This window comes from Aquarana catesbeiana, unplaced genomic scaffold (genome assembly GCF_042186555.1).
Source record: "Aquarana catesbeiana isolate 2022-GZ unplaced genomic scaffold, ASM4218655v1 unanchor236, whole genome shotgun sequence".
NCBI classification, from domain to species: domain Eukaryota; kingdom Metazoa; phylum Chordata; class Amphibia; order Anura; family Ranidae; genus Aquarana; species Aquarana catesbeiana.
Window position 1 is genome coordinate 1,553,470 of NW_027362664.1, and position 15,868 is coordinate 1,569,337.

The following is a 15,868-nucleotide window of genomic DNA, read 5'->3' on the forward strand; positions in this document are numbered from 1 at the left end:
TAAAATAAAACATTCATTGTAACAAACATGCTGTGTATAAATCAGAACTACCAATAATTGTCAATCACCTGATGATGGTGAGGGATGGTGTGATCTTCCTGTGTGGAATCCCGGGAATACAGAGGATGGGGACATCTCTCTGGTGGGTTCCTGGTATTTGGTGGCTCCATCATATCTTTGTGTGCATCTGAAAGTTCCTCCTTCACACTATACTCCTCATCCTCCTCTTTATACTCTTCTTTAACCACAAACTTCTCATCCCCGAGGTTTCCACTCTGAACATATAATAAAACATTCATTGTAACAAACATGCTGTGTATAAATCATATCTACCAATAATTGTCAATCATCTACCTGATGATGGTGAGGGATGGTGTGATCTTCCTGTGTGGAATCCCGGGAATACAGAGGATGGGACATCTCTCTGGTGGGTTTCTGTAGCTGGATGACTCCACCATGGTGTCCTGGTACAGATCTTTGTGTTCTTTAGAAACTCTGACTCCTTCATCACCCCATCCTCATCATCCTCCTCTTTTATCTCTTCTTTAACCTCAACTTTAGAATCTCTCAGGTTTCCACTCTGAATATATAATAAAAATGACATCAATGGTAACAATGCAGATAATGTACAGATCCTAATGATACTATCAGTGATTGTTCCTCATCTACCTGATGATGGTGAGGGATGGTGTGATCTTCCTGTGTGGAATCCCGGGAATACAGAGGACGGGGACATCTCTCTGGTGGGTTCCCATTACTGGATCCATCTGTAGGAAACACACACACTGACTGAATACATTGTTTCTATGTGTTTATCAGATGATGGGGGATCTAGGTGGACCCTCCGTACTGCTCTCTCCTTTAGGTGATGTGAGGGGCGGCTGATTCTCCATCATGATGTCCTTCCCAGCTCTGATAACCTCTCCTATCAGCAGCTTGATGATCTCTCTGGTGACTTCTAGAATCTTCTTATTTCTCTATTCTATCAGGGAGGGAGGTGGAGGCAATGTGATGGTGATATGATCACAGGAGGAAAATTCTAGATCTGAACACATATGGTAAAATCAAATGATATTCCCAGAATCCTCCTCACATTACCAATCAGGTCTCCATTTTTATCAAAACCCCCCTGGGATATAATTTTCCCAGACAGGGCCCCCCACTCTGTAGGTTAAAAGCATGTTGCAAGGAATTCTGGGACCAACAATCTTGCTTTGCTTGTGAAAGGGACATTGGGAGGAGGAGCTCTGAGGTCAGAGTGATGTCATTGGAGTCTCTGACACTGGATAAAGGAACATTGGAAAGAGGAGTTGTGAGGTCAGTGTGATATCATACGATTCTCTGACTCTGGTTGAAGGGATATTGGGAGGAGAAGCTGTGAGGTCAGTGTGATGTCATAATATTCTCTGACTCGGATTGGATGGGAATTGGGAGGAGGAGCTGTGAGGGGCGCTCTGTGAGGTTTCTGTACATAAAGTCATTTCTTCCGGGTGCGTCCCACCTCTCCCAAACGGAAAGATGAACTGTGTCTTTGGGCTTTGCCAGGACACATCATATTCCTGTGATCTCCTGTGGTCTCTGGAGACTTTACTGATCACATTTTAGGATGAATATCTGAGACTGGGATCATTATGGAGACATTCGTTTCCAGGAAATTTACTACAAATTATTTTTTTTTTTTCCTATTTGAATCTTATAAAAAAAAGACATAAATATTCCAATCTCCCCTAAATCCCCCCACCCCACTAATAAAGTCATATAACCCGTTAGTATAGACAGATGAGGGGAGAAGATGATTGGAGGTGACACATCTCTAAAATGAAGAGAATGTTCCGGCCCCAAAAGTGGGGAAATGTTCTGACCCTGAAGGGGTTAATCTACATTTCCACACTATATATGTGTGTATCATCATCTGCTGGAGATAAAAGACATCACAGTGACTATGGAGGAAGAGGACGGACATGACGGGGGGTTACTGGGTGTAAATAGAAAATAAGATCTTATTACCTCCTCTACTGCCTCTTCCAGCGATGTCTCCTTTCCACTTCCTCCCGACTCACCTCTCAGCCGAAACTTTATGTCTGTCCCTGACATCACTTCCTGTCTTCCATAGAGACTTCCTGGGTAGAGGTGAGATCACCACCTTTTGGAGCTCAGAAGAATTGCAGCCCTGAGAAACATCTCATAGTGTGAACACGGCCTTATGCTGTGTGTGTATGTACTGTATATCCTTATCCACTTCAGCCCTGGAAGAATTTACTCCTTCCTGACCAGGCCATTTTTTGCGATACAGCACTGCGTCGCATTAACTTACAATTGCGCGGTCGTGCGACGCTGTACCCAAACAAATTTAACGCCCTTTTTTCCCCCACAAATAGACCTTTCTTTTGGTGGTATTTGATCACCTCTGCATTTTTTTCTTTTTGCGCTATAAACAAAAAAAGTGACAATTTTGAAAAAAAAAACACAATATGTTTTACTTTTTGCTATAATAAATATCCCAATTTAAAAAAAAAAAAAAACTATTTTTTTCCTCAGTTTAGGTATTCTTCTACATATTTTTGGTAAAAAAAAAAAAAAAATCGCACTAAGTGTATATTGATTGGTTTGTGCAAAAGTTATAGCGCCTACAAAAGAAGTTATAGATTTATGACATTTTTATTGTTATTATTATATTTTTTTAATAGCAATGGCAACGAGCTGCGACATTGCAGCGGACAGATCGGACACTTTTTTGAAACCATTGACATTTATACAGCGATCAGTGCTATAAATAGCCACTGATTATTATTACTACTATTTTTATTATTATTATACAGGCTTTATATAGCGCCAACAGTTTGCGCAGCGCTTATAAAAATGAAGGCAGACATTACAATTTGGTACAAGAGGAATCAGAGTGTCCTGCTCGCTAGAGCTCACAATCTAGAAATTACTGTATAAATGTCACTGGCAGGGAAGGGGTTAACACTATGGGGACGATCAAGGGGTTAAATGTGTTCCCTCACTGTGTGTTCTAACTGTGGGGGGATGGGACTGACTGAGGGAGGAGACCGATCGTTATTCCTATATACTAGGAACACACGATCTGTCTCCTCTCCCCTGACAGGATGTGGATTTGTGTGTTTACACCCAGATCCACATTCCTGCTCTGTCACGAGCAATCGCAGGTGTCCAGCGGACATTGTGGCCGCCGGGCACGCGCATCAGCTCCTCAGTGATGCGGCGGGCATGCCCGTGCGCCCACTATAACCCTTAGAGCGGCCACCATACAGCCACCTTGATAGTCGGTTCCCCAAATATCAAGGCCGGGAAAGAATATAATGCTGTGTGATCTGCATTACATTCAGTGGAGCACAGGGGTGGGGCATTGGGGGTCTTTTAGACCCTGGCTGTCTCATTAAAGAGAACCTGTCACCAAAGAATCATCACATAGGGGACTTTTTATCCTCTGTCAGTGTTCCTCAACCTTTTTTCAGTCAAGGTGCCCTCCAAAATTATTGACAGTCTTGAGGTGTCCTCCAAAATTATGGACAATCTTGAGGCGCCCTCCAAAATTATGGACAATCCTGAGGCGAGGAGATTGTCATAAGAGACGAGGAGATTGGGACCCGATTTAGTCCCTTGGACAAGTCGTTTTTTCAAAAAATGTCCACACCCCTGGAACTGTTTCTTACATGATGAAGATCAGCCATGGAGTATATCTGAGGTGTATATCAGGGTGTGCTTCTTCCCCACATGGGAGCTGTGATGTCCAGCAACATTCATATAGAAGACATTTCCCACACTCAAGGCACTAATACACCTCGAGGGTTGTGTGGGATCCCTGATGTACATGAAGACAGGACTTCAGTGAGGAACAATTCCCTCACTCAGGACAGGAAAGTGGCTTCTCCCCTGTGTGAGATCTCTGATGTCTGTAAAGACTGGACTTTACTGAATAACATTTCCCGCACTCAAGGCAGGAATACGGCTTCTTCCCCGTGTGAGATCTCTGATGTGTGGAAAGATGGCACTTCTGTGAAAAACATTTTCCGCACTCAAGACAGGAATATGGCTTTTCCCCCGTGTGAGATCGCTGATGTATGACAAGGTCTGATTTTTGTATAAAGCATTTCCCGCACTCAGGACAGGAATATGGCTTCTCCCCGTGTGAGATCTTTTATGCACATTAAGATGGGATTTAAAATGGAAACATTTCCCGCACTCAGTACAGGAAACCCTCTTATCTGTTGGAAGGCCGGCACCGTCCCTCACAGTCTGAGGTTCCTCAGGATAAGAGGAATACGATGGTCCATCTACACTGTGTGGTGCCGGATGGACATTTGAGGTAGCCGGGTTTTCTCCTGGACTATACTGTGTGATGTCCTCATCTTCTACTTTACAGTCTGGAGACAAAGTGAGACAATCCTCTGAGGTTTTCCTCATCTCCCGTCCATCTACTAAAATAGAGATAAAAAGATTATTACTAGACATGAGTAGATTGGTAAATATAAAGTGGACAGTGGTAAATATAAATATCCAAATATATAGTGGGATATTTAATCCACTCTGAGAATAACAGACAGATAGATGTATTATTAGAGGGAGAATCTGTTACATGTGTGTAATATAATATGATGGATGACAGACTCCCTTGTCATAGACAGGTAGGTGGGTACAAGCTCCCTGAACCTGATGTCACTTATGCTGGCTGTACACAAACTCATTTTTCTTTCAAAAAAACATTCATCCAATTTTCTAACCATTAGTGGGGTCAAATCAGCGTTCATTTTCCACCACAGTGACGGGAAAGTTCGAAGGAGCAGAACAGAAAACTTTTCTCCATCGAACAAATTTTCAAAAAGTGTACAGTATGTGGTTTTTGCTCAGAAGTTACATTCATTTTATAATTGAAAGTTAAAAGCAAGTGGAATTTTCTTTGTCCATCGAATGTACAAATCATTTTCATACAAATATTTGTGTGAATATTCTCGTCCAAAAATCGATCAATGTATGGCCAGCATAGGATATTTAGTATCAGCAGCATGATTTTTTAAAATCATCTGTTATGATGGGGTTAAAAATATATTCCTTTACAGTACAAAACAGTAGATAATCACTACTATAAGGGATTCATTTATACTGTGAAATAGTGAAAGTAATATATCTTATATCATATATATATAATAATAAATATACCCAGAAGTTGGATATATGGGGCTTTTACCCATATATGAAGATATATATATCTTCACATATATAGATATAGATATATAGAGGTTAGAGGGGGAGGGGGACTTTTATATTAAAGTAATACTGAAAGCTGAGACTTTTTTTCATGGATATAATAATTTTATATATAATGCACAATACTAGTAAACTTTTACTTTATATAATAGTAATGCCTTCTATCACCTCCAGTCTATCAGCCTTCACGTTCTCTGGGATCAGATGCTGATCTTCCCTGCACAGAGCCCTTAAAGTCATTGTAAATGTTGGATTTCTTTTTTAAACAAACTTGTCATACTTTCCTGCTCTGTGTAATGGTTTTGCACAGAGCAGCCCTGATTCTCCTCTTATGGACCCCCCCCACTGGCTCCTCCTGCCTTCAGAGTTCCCCTATAGGAAGCCACAAAGTATAGTATAGAGTTTCCCTATAGGAAGCCACAAAGTATAGTATAGAGTTCCCCTATAGGAAGTCACAAAGTATAGTATAGAGTTCTTTTATAGGAAGATAAAAAACTTCTTGCCTTTAGAATCACTTGCTTCCTTCTCTTGCCAAGGACTACATGTCCCATGAGACATTGCTCCTCACATATTCAAGTTCTCAGGCATTTACTGACATGTATGGATGGTGTACTGAGCTGTATTTTCTGTATAGAAATAATGCATTCTGTATGCAGGCCAATTAATCGATTATGAAAATAGTTGACAACTGTTTTCATAATCGATAATAAACAATGAGAACTGTCTTTTATAGGAGTGACAGTGATGAGGGGATTATAGGACGAGTGTCCCCACCCCCTCTATCACTCATTGCCATCTTCCCAACAAAGAAGTCCTGCACTTCCTTATTTAGTCCATGATTTAGTCATTAAAAACAGCGGGGCTGAGCCCCACCAAAGGTCAGAGAGTGAGGATGGGGGGAGAACAACCAAGATGAAGACTGGACTGATCCTGAAGACCACCATCATTGGGTTATTGACTCCTCCCTCATTATCACTTTCTGTTTAAGGTTCCAAAGTTTGAGGATGTTATCACATTATTATCACCATGTAAAAGTCTGTGCTCCAATCAAATCATCAGATATAAAATGTCCATCTGGTAGGAAATAGGTGCAAATGAAGTCAGGATTATGTAATGTAGAACTTATTATATAGGATACAACAGTTAGGATTTTATAGTATCAGAATGATGTAATGTACAATATAGTGTATATAGTGTAAGGAGGCCCCCAAATTTTCCACTCGCCTACTCGCATTTTGCGAGTGGAAAATTATGACTGCCTGGGGGGAGGGGGGCGAGCACCACCAGCAGGTGGGGGTTGAACGAGAGCCATTGTCCTAGCCAGGGGAAGAGAGGAGAGGAAGAGTCGAGCTGGCCAATCATCAGAGAGCGGGGATTTCCTACTTGTATTTCTCTATTCTATCAGGGAGGGAGGTGGAGGCAATGTGATGGTCATATGATCTCCAGACTTCACAGGAGGAAAACTCTAGATCTGAACACAAATAGTAAAATTTAAATGATATTCCCAGAATCCTCCTCACCTCACTATTCAGTTTTCTATTTTATTAAAGCCCCACTTCAGACTGATGTATAATTTACCCACACAGGACCCCTACACTATGCAAATTAAAAGCTTGTAGCAGGCATTCTGGCGTCATTACATACAATGCAGGACCAACAGTTCTACTTTGTAAGTGAAGATGCCAAGGGTCCGCCCATAACCTAAGATTATCAGAAACAAAAAAGAAAGCCAGATGGAGGGACATTGGGGGGAGGAGCTGTGAGGTCAGTGTGATGTCATAGGACATATAGACTCTGAATGGAGGGACATTGGGAGGAGGAGCTGTGAGGTCAGTGTGATGTCATAGGACATATAGACTCTGGATGGAGGGACATTGGGAGGAGGAGATGTGAGGTCAGTGTGATGTCATAGGACATATAGACTCTGGATGGAGGGACATTTGGATGGGGAGATTTGAGGGGTCCTCTATATGAGGCTCCTGTTCAAACCAAATCATTGTTCCTGGGTGTATCCTTCCTCTCCTAAACTGAAGAGTGAACTTTGACCTTTACCATACAGAAATCTGTCAGGAATCTGTGAAAGTAAGCTCTCATGTGATCAGGTGACGTGCGGAGGAACGGAGTGTAAATAGCAGACAATTTTCTCCAGAGCTCCTAATGGTGAGGATGGATTTTGCTGAGTACTGGTGCCAGGTTTCCACCCCCCAGGATCACTGCAGGTGTGGAGAAAAGTTGTGTAAGAGGATATGGAGGAGAGATGAGGAGGAGATCCAGGAATCAGGATAAAGGTCAGGACAAGCAACAGACGAGAACATCCAAGAGACCAGTATCAGATCCTCTTTTACTCCCTTCATCTGTTTGCAAAGTTCTTTAATTGAACTGTTGCATACACTCACTGCCATAAGTACATCCATTAAGCTTGGCTCTTTCTCTGGGGGCAAAGTTGGGTCAGTTGTTACATCTGTACCTACATTTTGATCACTAAGCCCCTGACCTTTATTGCTATGTATTTTAGTTGACTGAGCCGACGGTGCTGCCCCAGATAGCTGTGTCTGGGTCTGGCCCTGGCTTTTCCTATCTGATGCGCTCCCCTGTTGTGCTTTAGACTGTGACCCCTTCTTTGGTGGGGTCAAAGCGGGGGTGTGAGCGTATTGCTCCAACTTCGCTGCTGCTGCTAGTGTTTGCTGTGAGTTTTTTTCCTTGGAGGATCGTAAATGCTGCATCATGTGTACTTTAACAAAGGGCCGTCCTCAACCAGTATTCCAATACAAGACCAGGGGAAAATACTATGCACTTATCTACACAGTATACACAGTATACCCAAACATTAGTACAGTAATTGCGAATAAAATAGGGCAGAGCAGAAAATATTATATCTATCCTTTTCACACACGTCTCTTTTGCCTACTAAGGATATCAAAAGCTTTGGCAGTTTAGGCAAATGAACAGCATGAACTCTTAAAGGCTCTTAAGGGCACTTAAAACCTGTACTTGTAGACCTGGTACCGGCCACCATACAGGAAAAGTTCCACTTAACGGCAGGTTCCACTCAATAGATTAAAGTATATCTCATTTGTTATAAATCTCATGTGTTATAAATTTCGGGTATAATTTCGGGTCCCCAGTGGGAAAATATTTAATCTGGACAGTTTAGTGTTCACTATGATTCTTGGGGTCCGGGAGTCTCGTAAAATTTGTCCTTCTGCATCACAAATTCCATTCTCTATGTTGGGTGTGAGAGGAGGAGGAGATCCAGGAATCAGGATAAAGGTCAGGACAAGCAACAGACGAGCGCATCCAAGAGATGAAGCCGGGGTCACTACACAGAAAATCAATCCAAGGAAACAACAGGCAGGACGAGGAATAGCAAGAAGGAGCTCAGAGACAAATGAGAATATTGCTCAGCCAATGGGAGATTATCTCAGCATGACTTACATAATGAAGGAGATGAGGGGGAGGGGAGGAAGTCACTTAACCACTTAAGGACCAGCCTCGTTTTGGAATTTAGGTGTTTACATGTTTAAAACAGGTTTTTTTGTTAGAAAATTGCTTAGAACCCCCAAACATTATATATGTTTTTTTTTCGAACACCCTAGAGAATAAAATGGCGGTCGTTGCAATACTTTTTTTTGCACCGCATTTGCACATCGGTCTTATAAGCGCACTTTTTTTTGAATAAAAAAAATAAGACAACAGTAAAGTTAGCCCAATTTTTTTTATAATGTGAAAGATAATGTTACGCCAAGTAAATTGATACCCAACATGTCACGCTTCAAAATTGCACCCGCTCGTGGAATGGCGTTTACCCTCAAAAATCTCCATAGGCGACGTTTAAAAAATTCTACAGGTTGCATGTTTTGCGTTACAGAGGAGGGCTAGGGCTAGAATTGTTGCTCTCGCTCTACCGATCGGTGCGATACTTCACATGTGTGGTTTGACCACCGTTTTCATATGCGTTCGCTTCTGCGCGCAAGCTCGTCGGGACGGGAAGTTTTTTTTTTTTTTAATTTATTTTTATTATTTATTTTACATTATTTTATTTATTTTTACACTGTGTCACTTTTATTGTGTCAATGTAAACATCCCTTGTAATAGAAAAAAGCATGGCAGGACCTCTTAAATATGAGATCTGGGGGTCAAAAAGACCTCAGATCTCATATTTACACTAAAATGCAATAAAAAAAAAAAGTCATTTAAAAAAATGACATTGAAAAAAATATGCCTTTAAGAGGCGTAGGCGGAAGTGACGTTTTAACGTCGCTTTCGCCCAGCAGTGTCATGGAGACGAGTGGGCGCCATCTTAGCCTCACTCATCTCCAGGCACAGGAGGGAGAGGGACGCGATCGCCTCCGCCACTACTGATGGCTCCGGTAAGCGGCGGAGGGCACCGTGATCTCACGGCGAATCCGCCGCAGGGACCACTTTTATCAAAAACTGGGATACCGGGGTTAAGGCAGCTAGCTGCTGCCATAACAACGATATCCCCCTTCAAAGTTTGGACAAACATCGGCGTGCGGCGGTCCGGAAGTGGTTAAGGTGACCATAGAAACATGGAAATTCAGCTGGTTCACATTTCTATTCATGTGTGGTCACTGACGCATAAAAGTCGCTCGATCAGCAGCTGCAGCCAATAGCTTCATCACTGATCTATAGATTCTGAGAGCGGAGGAGCGCCCCCCATTGTCAGAATACAATAGTGCAGCAGAGAAGATTCCCCCATCCCCATCCAATGTGTTGATGGGGGAATCACCTCAGTTTTTTCCTTTCATCCCGCTGACAGAACAGTAAAAATGAACCATGTATGGCCAGCTTTGGAAGCAAGATATATTAATCATCAACTGATCCCCTGAAGGGGTTAATCTACATATTACCTCCTCTGCTGCCAGATCCAGCAACATTTCTTCTCTACGTCCTTCCAAATGGAATGTCCTTTGTCCTCTCTGTATCTGACATCACTTCCTGTATTCCATAGAGACTTCCTGTCTGGGTAAAAGTGACATCACCATCTTGTGGAGCTCAGAGGAACTGCAGTACTGAGAAACGTCTGGTAGTGTGAACACGGCCTTGTGCTTTGTGTGTATGTACTGCATGTCCTTATAGATGGGGTCATCTCCACTCCCACCAAGGAGGATAGAAATATATTACTGAAGAAGGTCTTGGTCTTTTTATCAATGACACCTTCTCAAAAACATCCTCAATCATACCAAAGAAGATCTTATGACCGTTCTCCAGGTTGATGGTTGTTATCTTAGTGTACCATTGCTTATTTTTTAAGATCTTTTGACACATCAACACATATCTTTGTCAATCCATGATGACAAGGTTTCCCTCCTTGCTGGCAGGCTTGATCACAATGTCATGGCATTTCTTTTTTTTTTTTAAACAATAATTTTTATTTATTTTATCAAACAAATACAAATCAATTGAAGTTGCTGCATATATTATACAACATTTGTAATACAAAAACTGAGAAGGCATAAAGTATAGTAGTGATATAAACCTTGATGGCCTAGTCCAGCCTACCCCGGTTGGGTTCAAGCTGTAGGACTGGAAGATCACCACTTTAACTATGCTTCTTACAGTATAAACTATGAGTATGGAAATAATGTTGGGAAGGGAAATTAAAAATAATGAATAACCAAAAAGTAATGAATATCAGAGATATTGCTCTACACAGACTAATTGCTTAGGTGAATGGTCACAATATTTCAGCCTGAAGGGTAAATTTAAATTTTACATTCTTTTAGGTAATTGGAGGCTCTGGGATGGGATATCCAAATTTTCCATTTTTTACTGAAAGTGGTTATGGAGTGTTTTTTATAAGCTAGCATTAATTCAAATTGTGCCTGGGTATTCAATCTAGTTATGACAGTAGATAGATTGGGAGCTTCCGTAGATTTCCAGAGATAAGCTATTGTAAGTCTTGAGGCTATAAAAATGTGGAGCACAATTGTTCTATGTATAGTGGGGTATTTCTCAAGGTCTATATCTAGTAGGGCTGAGGCGGGAGTAAGCGTGGAAAGGTTTCCTGTAATATCTGCTATAAATGATGAGATTGAGTTCCAAAAGCTTTTCAGGGTTTTGGAACTCCAGAGGGTGTGTATAAGATTTCCAGTTTGCTCATTACACCTCCAACAAATGTCGGGTGTGGATGGGTAGATTTTGGATCATTTATACGGGGTTAAATACCACCTGTTAAATCTCTTTCCCATTTTAACATGTGAGCATTTTTATTATCTGGATGGAGGAGAGTATCCCATAGAAAAAGGAAATTCCTTTCTTTGTATGGTCCTCATGATAAGACAGATATTCCCAAATTATCGATGGAAATTCTATCACATCATCAGGATTGAAATCTTTTAAACGTTTACACTTTCCAAGCTTCCTCCTAATAACTTCCATAAGGTTGAAGGGTAGATTTTTATATAATCTGATTCCCTGTTTGATCCATTCATCTACTGAAAAGCGGATTCTGCAATAGTTAATCATTTCTGTAGGGAGGCATATCTTAGATTTTTTTTTAATATGTCTAGTTTTAGAAAGTATGTGTTTCCAAGCAAATAATGTAGTTTTAATACTCAGTAGATTTGCAGTGATTACTTTAGGGAGAATGGCTGTGGCTATTACTAGTGTATATAAGTCAGAATTCTTAGTAGATTCTTGTTCTATGTTTAGCCATAATTTATCTTTTTTAGGGTAGAACCAATATTTCATCTGGTCTAAAATGGATGCATAGTAATGCCCCGTACACACGGTCGGACTTTGTTCGGACATTCCGACAACAAAATCCTAGGATTTTTTCCGACGGATGTTGGCTCAAACTTGTCTTGCATACACACGGTCACACAAAGTTGTCGGAAAATCCGATCATTCTGAACGCGGTGACGTAAAACACGTACGTCGGGACTATAAACGGGGCAGTGGCCAATAGCTTTCATCTCTTTATTTATTCTGAGCATGCGTGGCACTTTGTCCGTCGGATTTGTGTACACACACGGGTTTTGTTGTCGGAAAATTTTATATCCTGCTCTCAAACTTTGTGTGTCGGAAAATCCGATGGAAAATGTGCGATGGAGCCTACACACGGTCGGAATTTCCGACAACAGGGTTCTATCACACATTTTCAGTCGGAAAATCCGACCGCGTGTACGGGGCATAATAGTGAAAAATTTGGCGGGTATAGGAATCGGAAGACATTTGGTAAGGTTTGCATCTTGAATGCAGCTATTTTGCCGACCCAGGATAGATGTGTTTTTTGTATATTCATTAGGTCTCGATTAATTTGTTCTAAAAGGGTAGGGAAGTTTACGTCAGATTCTTTAGTTGGAGGTGAGGTGAGTTGTATTCCTAGAGATGTTATCGAGGTATTGTCCCAATTAAAACCATGTTTTGTACTTATGTCTATAATTGTTGTGGAAGGTATATTCATAGGTAGGATGTGACAGATACCTGATGAAGGAGCACGCTGCTCCGGACGCGTGCACGCCCCCAGCGTCACTGATAACCGGGAAATACAACTACGAACAGACGATCCACGCTGTGCCTGTCTCAACCCAGCCTGTGACACTGGTTACCACCAGCGCCGCCAGATGGGACAAAGAGACAAGTGTAACACACTCCAGCACATATGATCGCCCCCTGTGGAGCCCTGCTGCCCACCACACGCCTCCCGGATGGATTTTTTACCTCATGTGCCTGTATCTACCTTACTCTGAGTGAGTGCATTTCTACTTGTAATAAAATGTTTATGCTACAGTACTGCAGGTCAGCGCTGCTTTTCTTCTTTTTTATCTCCCTCCAAAGGTGAATTCCGCCCTTCATGCATGCGCCTCCTGTGTTTGTATCTGTGTCAGTATCTCTCCCCCTGAGGTCATAGACCTATACTCTGTATTCCCCCCCCCCTCCATTCTTCCCCTCCCCACTCATCCATTCTATCCCAGTTTTATGCCTGGACTACTGTTCATCAACCCAGCACCACCCCTGGACTCATTTTTTTTATCATTTGAATGTATTGTAATTCATACATAACTGTTATATAATTGATATCTCTTACAAGCTATTCTTAATTTTTTTATTACTTAATATCCCTTTGTATATTGCTCATCCCTATCCACAGCTGTCTTCCCCTAACGCAACAAAATATTGTAAATTTTAGAATTATTAACAAAGTCTTTATCATTCAGTACAAAAAAATTTCCTCTAGACTTTTTTTTATCACAGACCGATACCTCTCCTGGGAGAGAATAAATGTGTTATTTCTCCATAAATGATTATTGGGACAGATTTGGTTTGATTTAATTTCTAGTGTAATTGGTGCGTGGTCTGACCACATTAAATTGTGAATGTTAGCATTGGTTATTTTTGGGAGGAAATATTTGTCTGTGATGAAATAGTCTATCCTGGAATATGACTTGTGAACATTGGGAAAAACAAGTAAAGTCTTTTTCTGTGGTGTGTAAACATCTCCAGGGATCATACATGTCTTCAGCTGAGAAGATGTTGGCCAGTCCTCTTCTAGGATTCTTCCCTTTCTTGGATGTGTCCATGTCCGGATCCATTGGAGCATTAAGGTCTCCACAAATAATGAGGTGTCCTTTCTGTATTTTCTTGATGAATTGGTGAGGGTTTTTGTTGGGAGCATATATGTTGACTATTGTGTGTAGACCGTGTTGTCAATTGAAGCTACCAGTATTAGGAATCTTCCTTGGGTATCAGTTTTAATATCGATTTGTTGAAAGGAAACTGTGTCTTTTATAGCTGTAATCACTCCTTTTTTTTTAATATTGCTGGAAAAGAAAATTTGTAGAAATTTATGGTGTTTGAATCTTGGTGGGTTATCCTTTGTAAAGTGCGATTCTTGGATACAAATGACATTGCTTCCCAATTTAATGGCTTCTGACCATAGAGCTTTCCGTTTGAATGGGCTATTTAGGCCCTTCACATTCATTGACATGAGTTTAATGGGGCGTACACACGGTCGGACTTTTCGTCTACAAAAGTCCAACGGACGCCAACGGACTAAAGCTGGCTGGTAATCCGATCGTGTGTGGGCTTCTCCTGACTTTCAGCAGACTTTTTCAGCCTCAAATCCGACGGACTTTAGATTTGAAACATGCTTCAAATCTTTACGTCGTAACTACGACGGACCCCGAAATCCGCTCGTCTGTGTGCTAGTCCGACGGACAAAAACCCACGCTAGGGCAGCTATTGGCTACTGGCTATGAACTTCCTTATTTTAGTCCGGTGTACGTCATCACGTACGAATCCGTCGAACTTTTGTGTGGTCGTGTGTAGGCAAGTCCGTTCGTTAGAAAGTCTGCTGCAAGTCCGCCGAAGGTACGTCGGAAGTCTGTCGGACAGGCTGTCGGACTTTTGTAGACGAAAAGTCCGACCGTGTGTACGCCCCATAAGAGTCATTACTGGTATAAGGGTGGATGCTGAGGTGTAGTATCATATTTGTATATTGTTGATTGCTGAAATGTGGAAAAAAACAACTTGACGGTGCAGTTATACTTTTCCTCCAGTAGATGGAGGTGTTGTATTAAGTAAAGTATATAAGAGAAAAAAACATAGGGAAAGTCATTTAACAAAATTAAGTAAAAACATGAAAAAAAGAAGTGGAGTTGTGATGGAACTCCAGTGTACAGTAACATGTACTCCTAGTCAGGGGGTTGTCGGGATTAGTGCAGAATTCCCCGAGGTCCGGCTTCCCTGAGCTTCATTAGAAACCTGAGGTTTAAACTTGGAAGGAACTTGTGGTTGTACACGTTTTTTAAATGAGTTGGACTTTCTCTTTTTTCTAAATCTTGCCCTTTTCGGATTTTTTGTTCCAGTCTTGAGATATTGGTCCAGGGGTATTAGTATCCATTCTGTTGTTCTCTATGTTGGGGATTAACCCCCAAGAACGTAGTATTTTCAGGCCTTGGTCCAGGCTGTTGATTGAGTAAGAGGTACCTTTGTAGTCCACAAGTAGTTTTGTGGGAAATCCCCATTTAAAAATCACACTGTGGTTACGCAGGATCTTCATAATTGAGTTTAGGTTTTTGCCAGCTAAGATTTGTGGCTTGAGATAGGTCTGAGTACAGGATTATACCTGCGTAGGGGTCAGGGAGAGGTGAGTGGCGGCGTGCATATTGCATGAGTTGATCTTTTACTCCAAAAAAATGAATTCTGGCTATGATATCTCTCGGTAGTTTCTCAGCAATATGATACGGTTTAGGCAATCTGTGGGCTCTATCAATTTCCAGCTCTTGTTGTGGAATTGATGGAATTAGCTCTGCAATCATTTTTTTAATGAAGCATTTCAGACCCGCCGGTTTCACATTTTCTGGTATTTCTCTGAATTTTATATTATTTCTCCTACTTCTGTCTTCAATGTCTCCGACTTTTATTCTTAGCTGTCTCACTTCTTCTTCTAGTTCAAAGTGGGAGTCCACTAGATCGTTGTGTGCTGAAGTAAAGTCGCACATCTTATTTTCCATATAGTCCACTCTTTCACCCAGTGCCTCAATCTCTACCTTAGATTTATGCATAAAGTTTATCATATCATGCTGTAGAGCACCCCTTAGAGACATTATCATATCTTTGATAGTTGTGTCTAGTATGGGTTGCCCTGCTGTTGGTATGGCATTTAGTTTAT

At 41.3% G+C, this 15,868-nt stretch overlaps 2 protein-coding genes across 3 annotated transcripts in view; one reads left to right on the forward strand and one right to left on the reverse strand.

The window, feature by feature from the left end:
• The window catches only part of LOC141121973 (uncharacterized), an 83,431-nt gene extending 79,580 nt beyond the window's left edge, over nucleotides 1-3,851 (reverse strand). The window contains exons 1-4 of one of the 2 annotated variants that reach the window (XM_073611756.1): nucleotides 2,008-3,851; nucleotides 670-767; nucleotides 355-580; nucleotides 69-275 (exon numbers count right to left, since the gene is read on the reverse strand). In XM_073611756.1, the coding sequence (XP_073467857.1) occupies nucleotides 69-275; nucleotides 355-420 (273 nt within the window). In that variant the 5' untranslated portion in view covers nucleotides 421-580; nucleotides 670-767; nucleotides 2,008-3,851. The remainder of the gene's footprint in view (nucleotides 1-68; nucleotides 276-354; nucleotides 581-669; nucleotides 768-2,007) is intronic. The other variant, XM_073611757.1, reaches the window with a different exon arrangement.
• The window catches only part of LOC141121985 (uncharacterized), a 641,331-nt gene that overhangs the window by 171,211 nt on the left and 454,252 nt on the right, over nucleotides 1-15,868 (forward strand).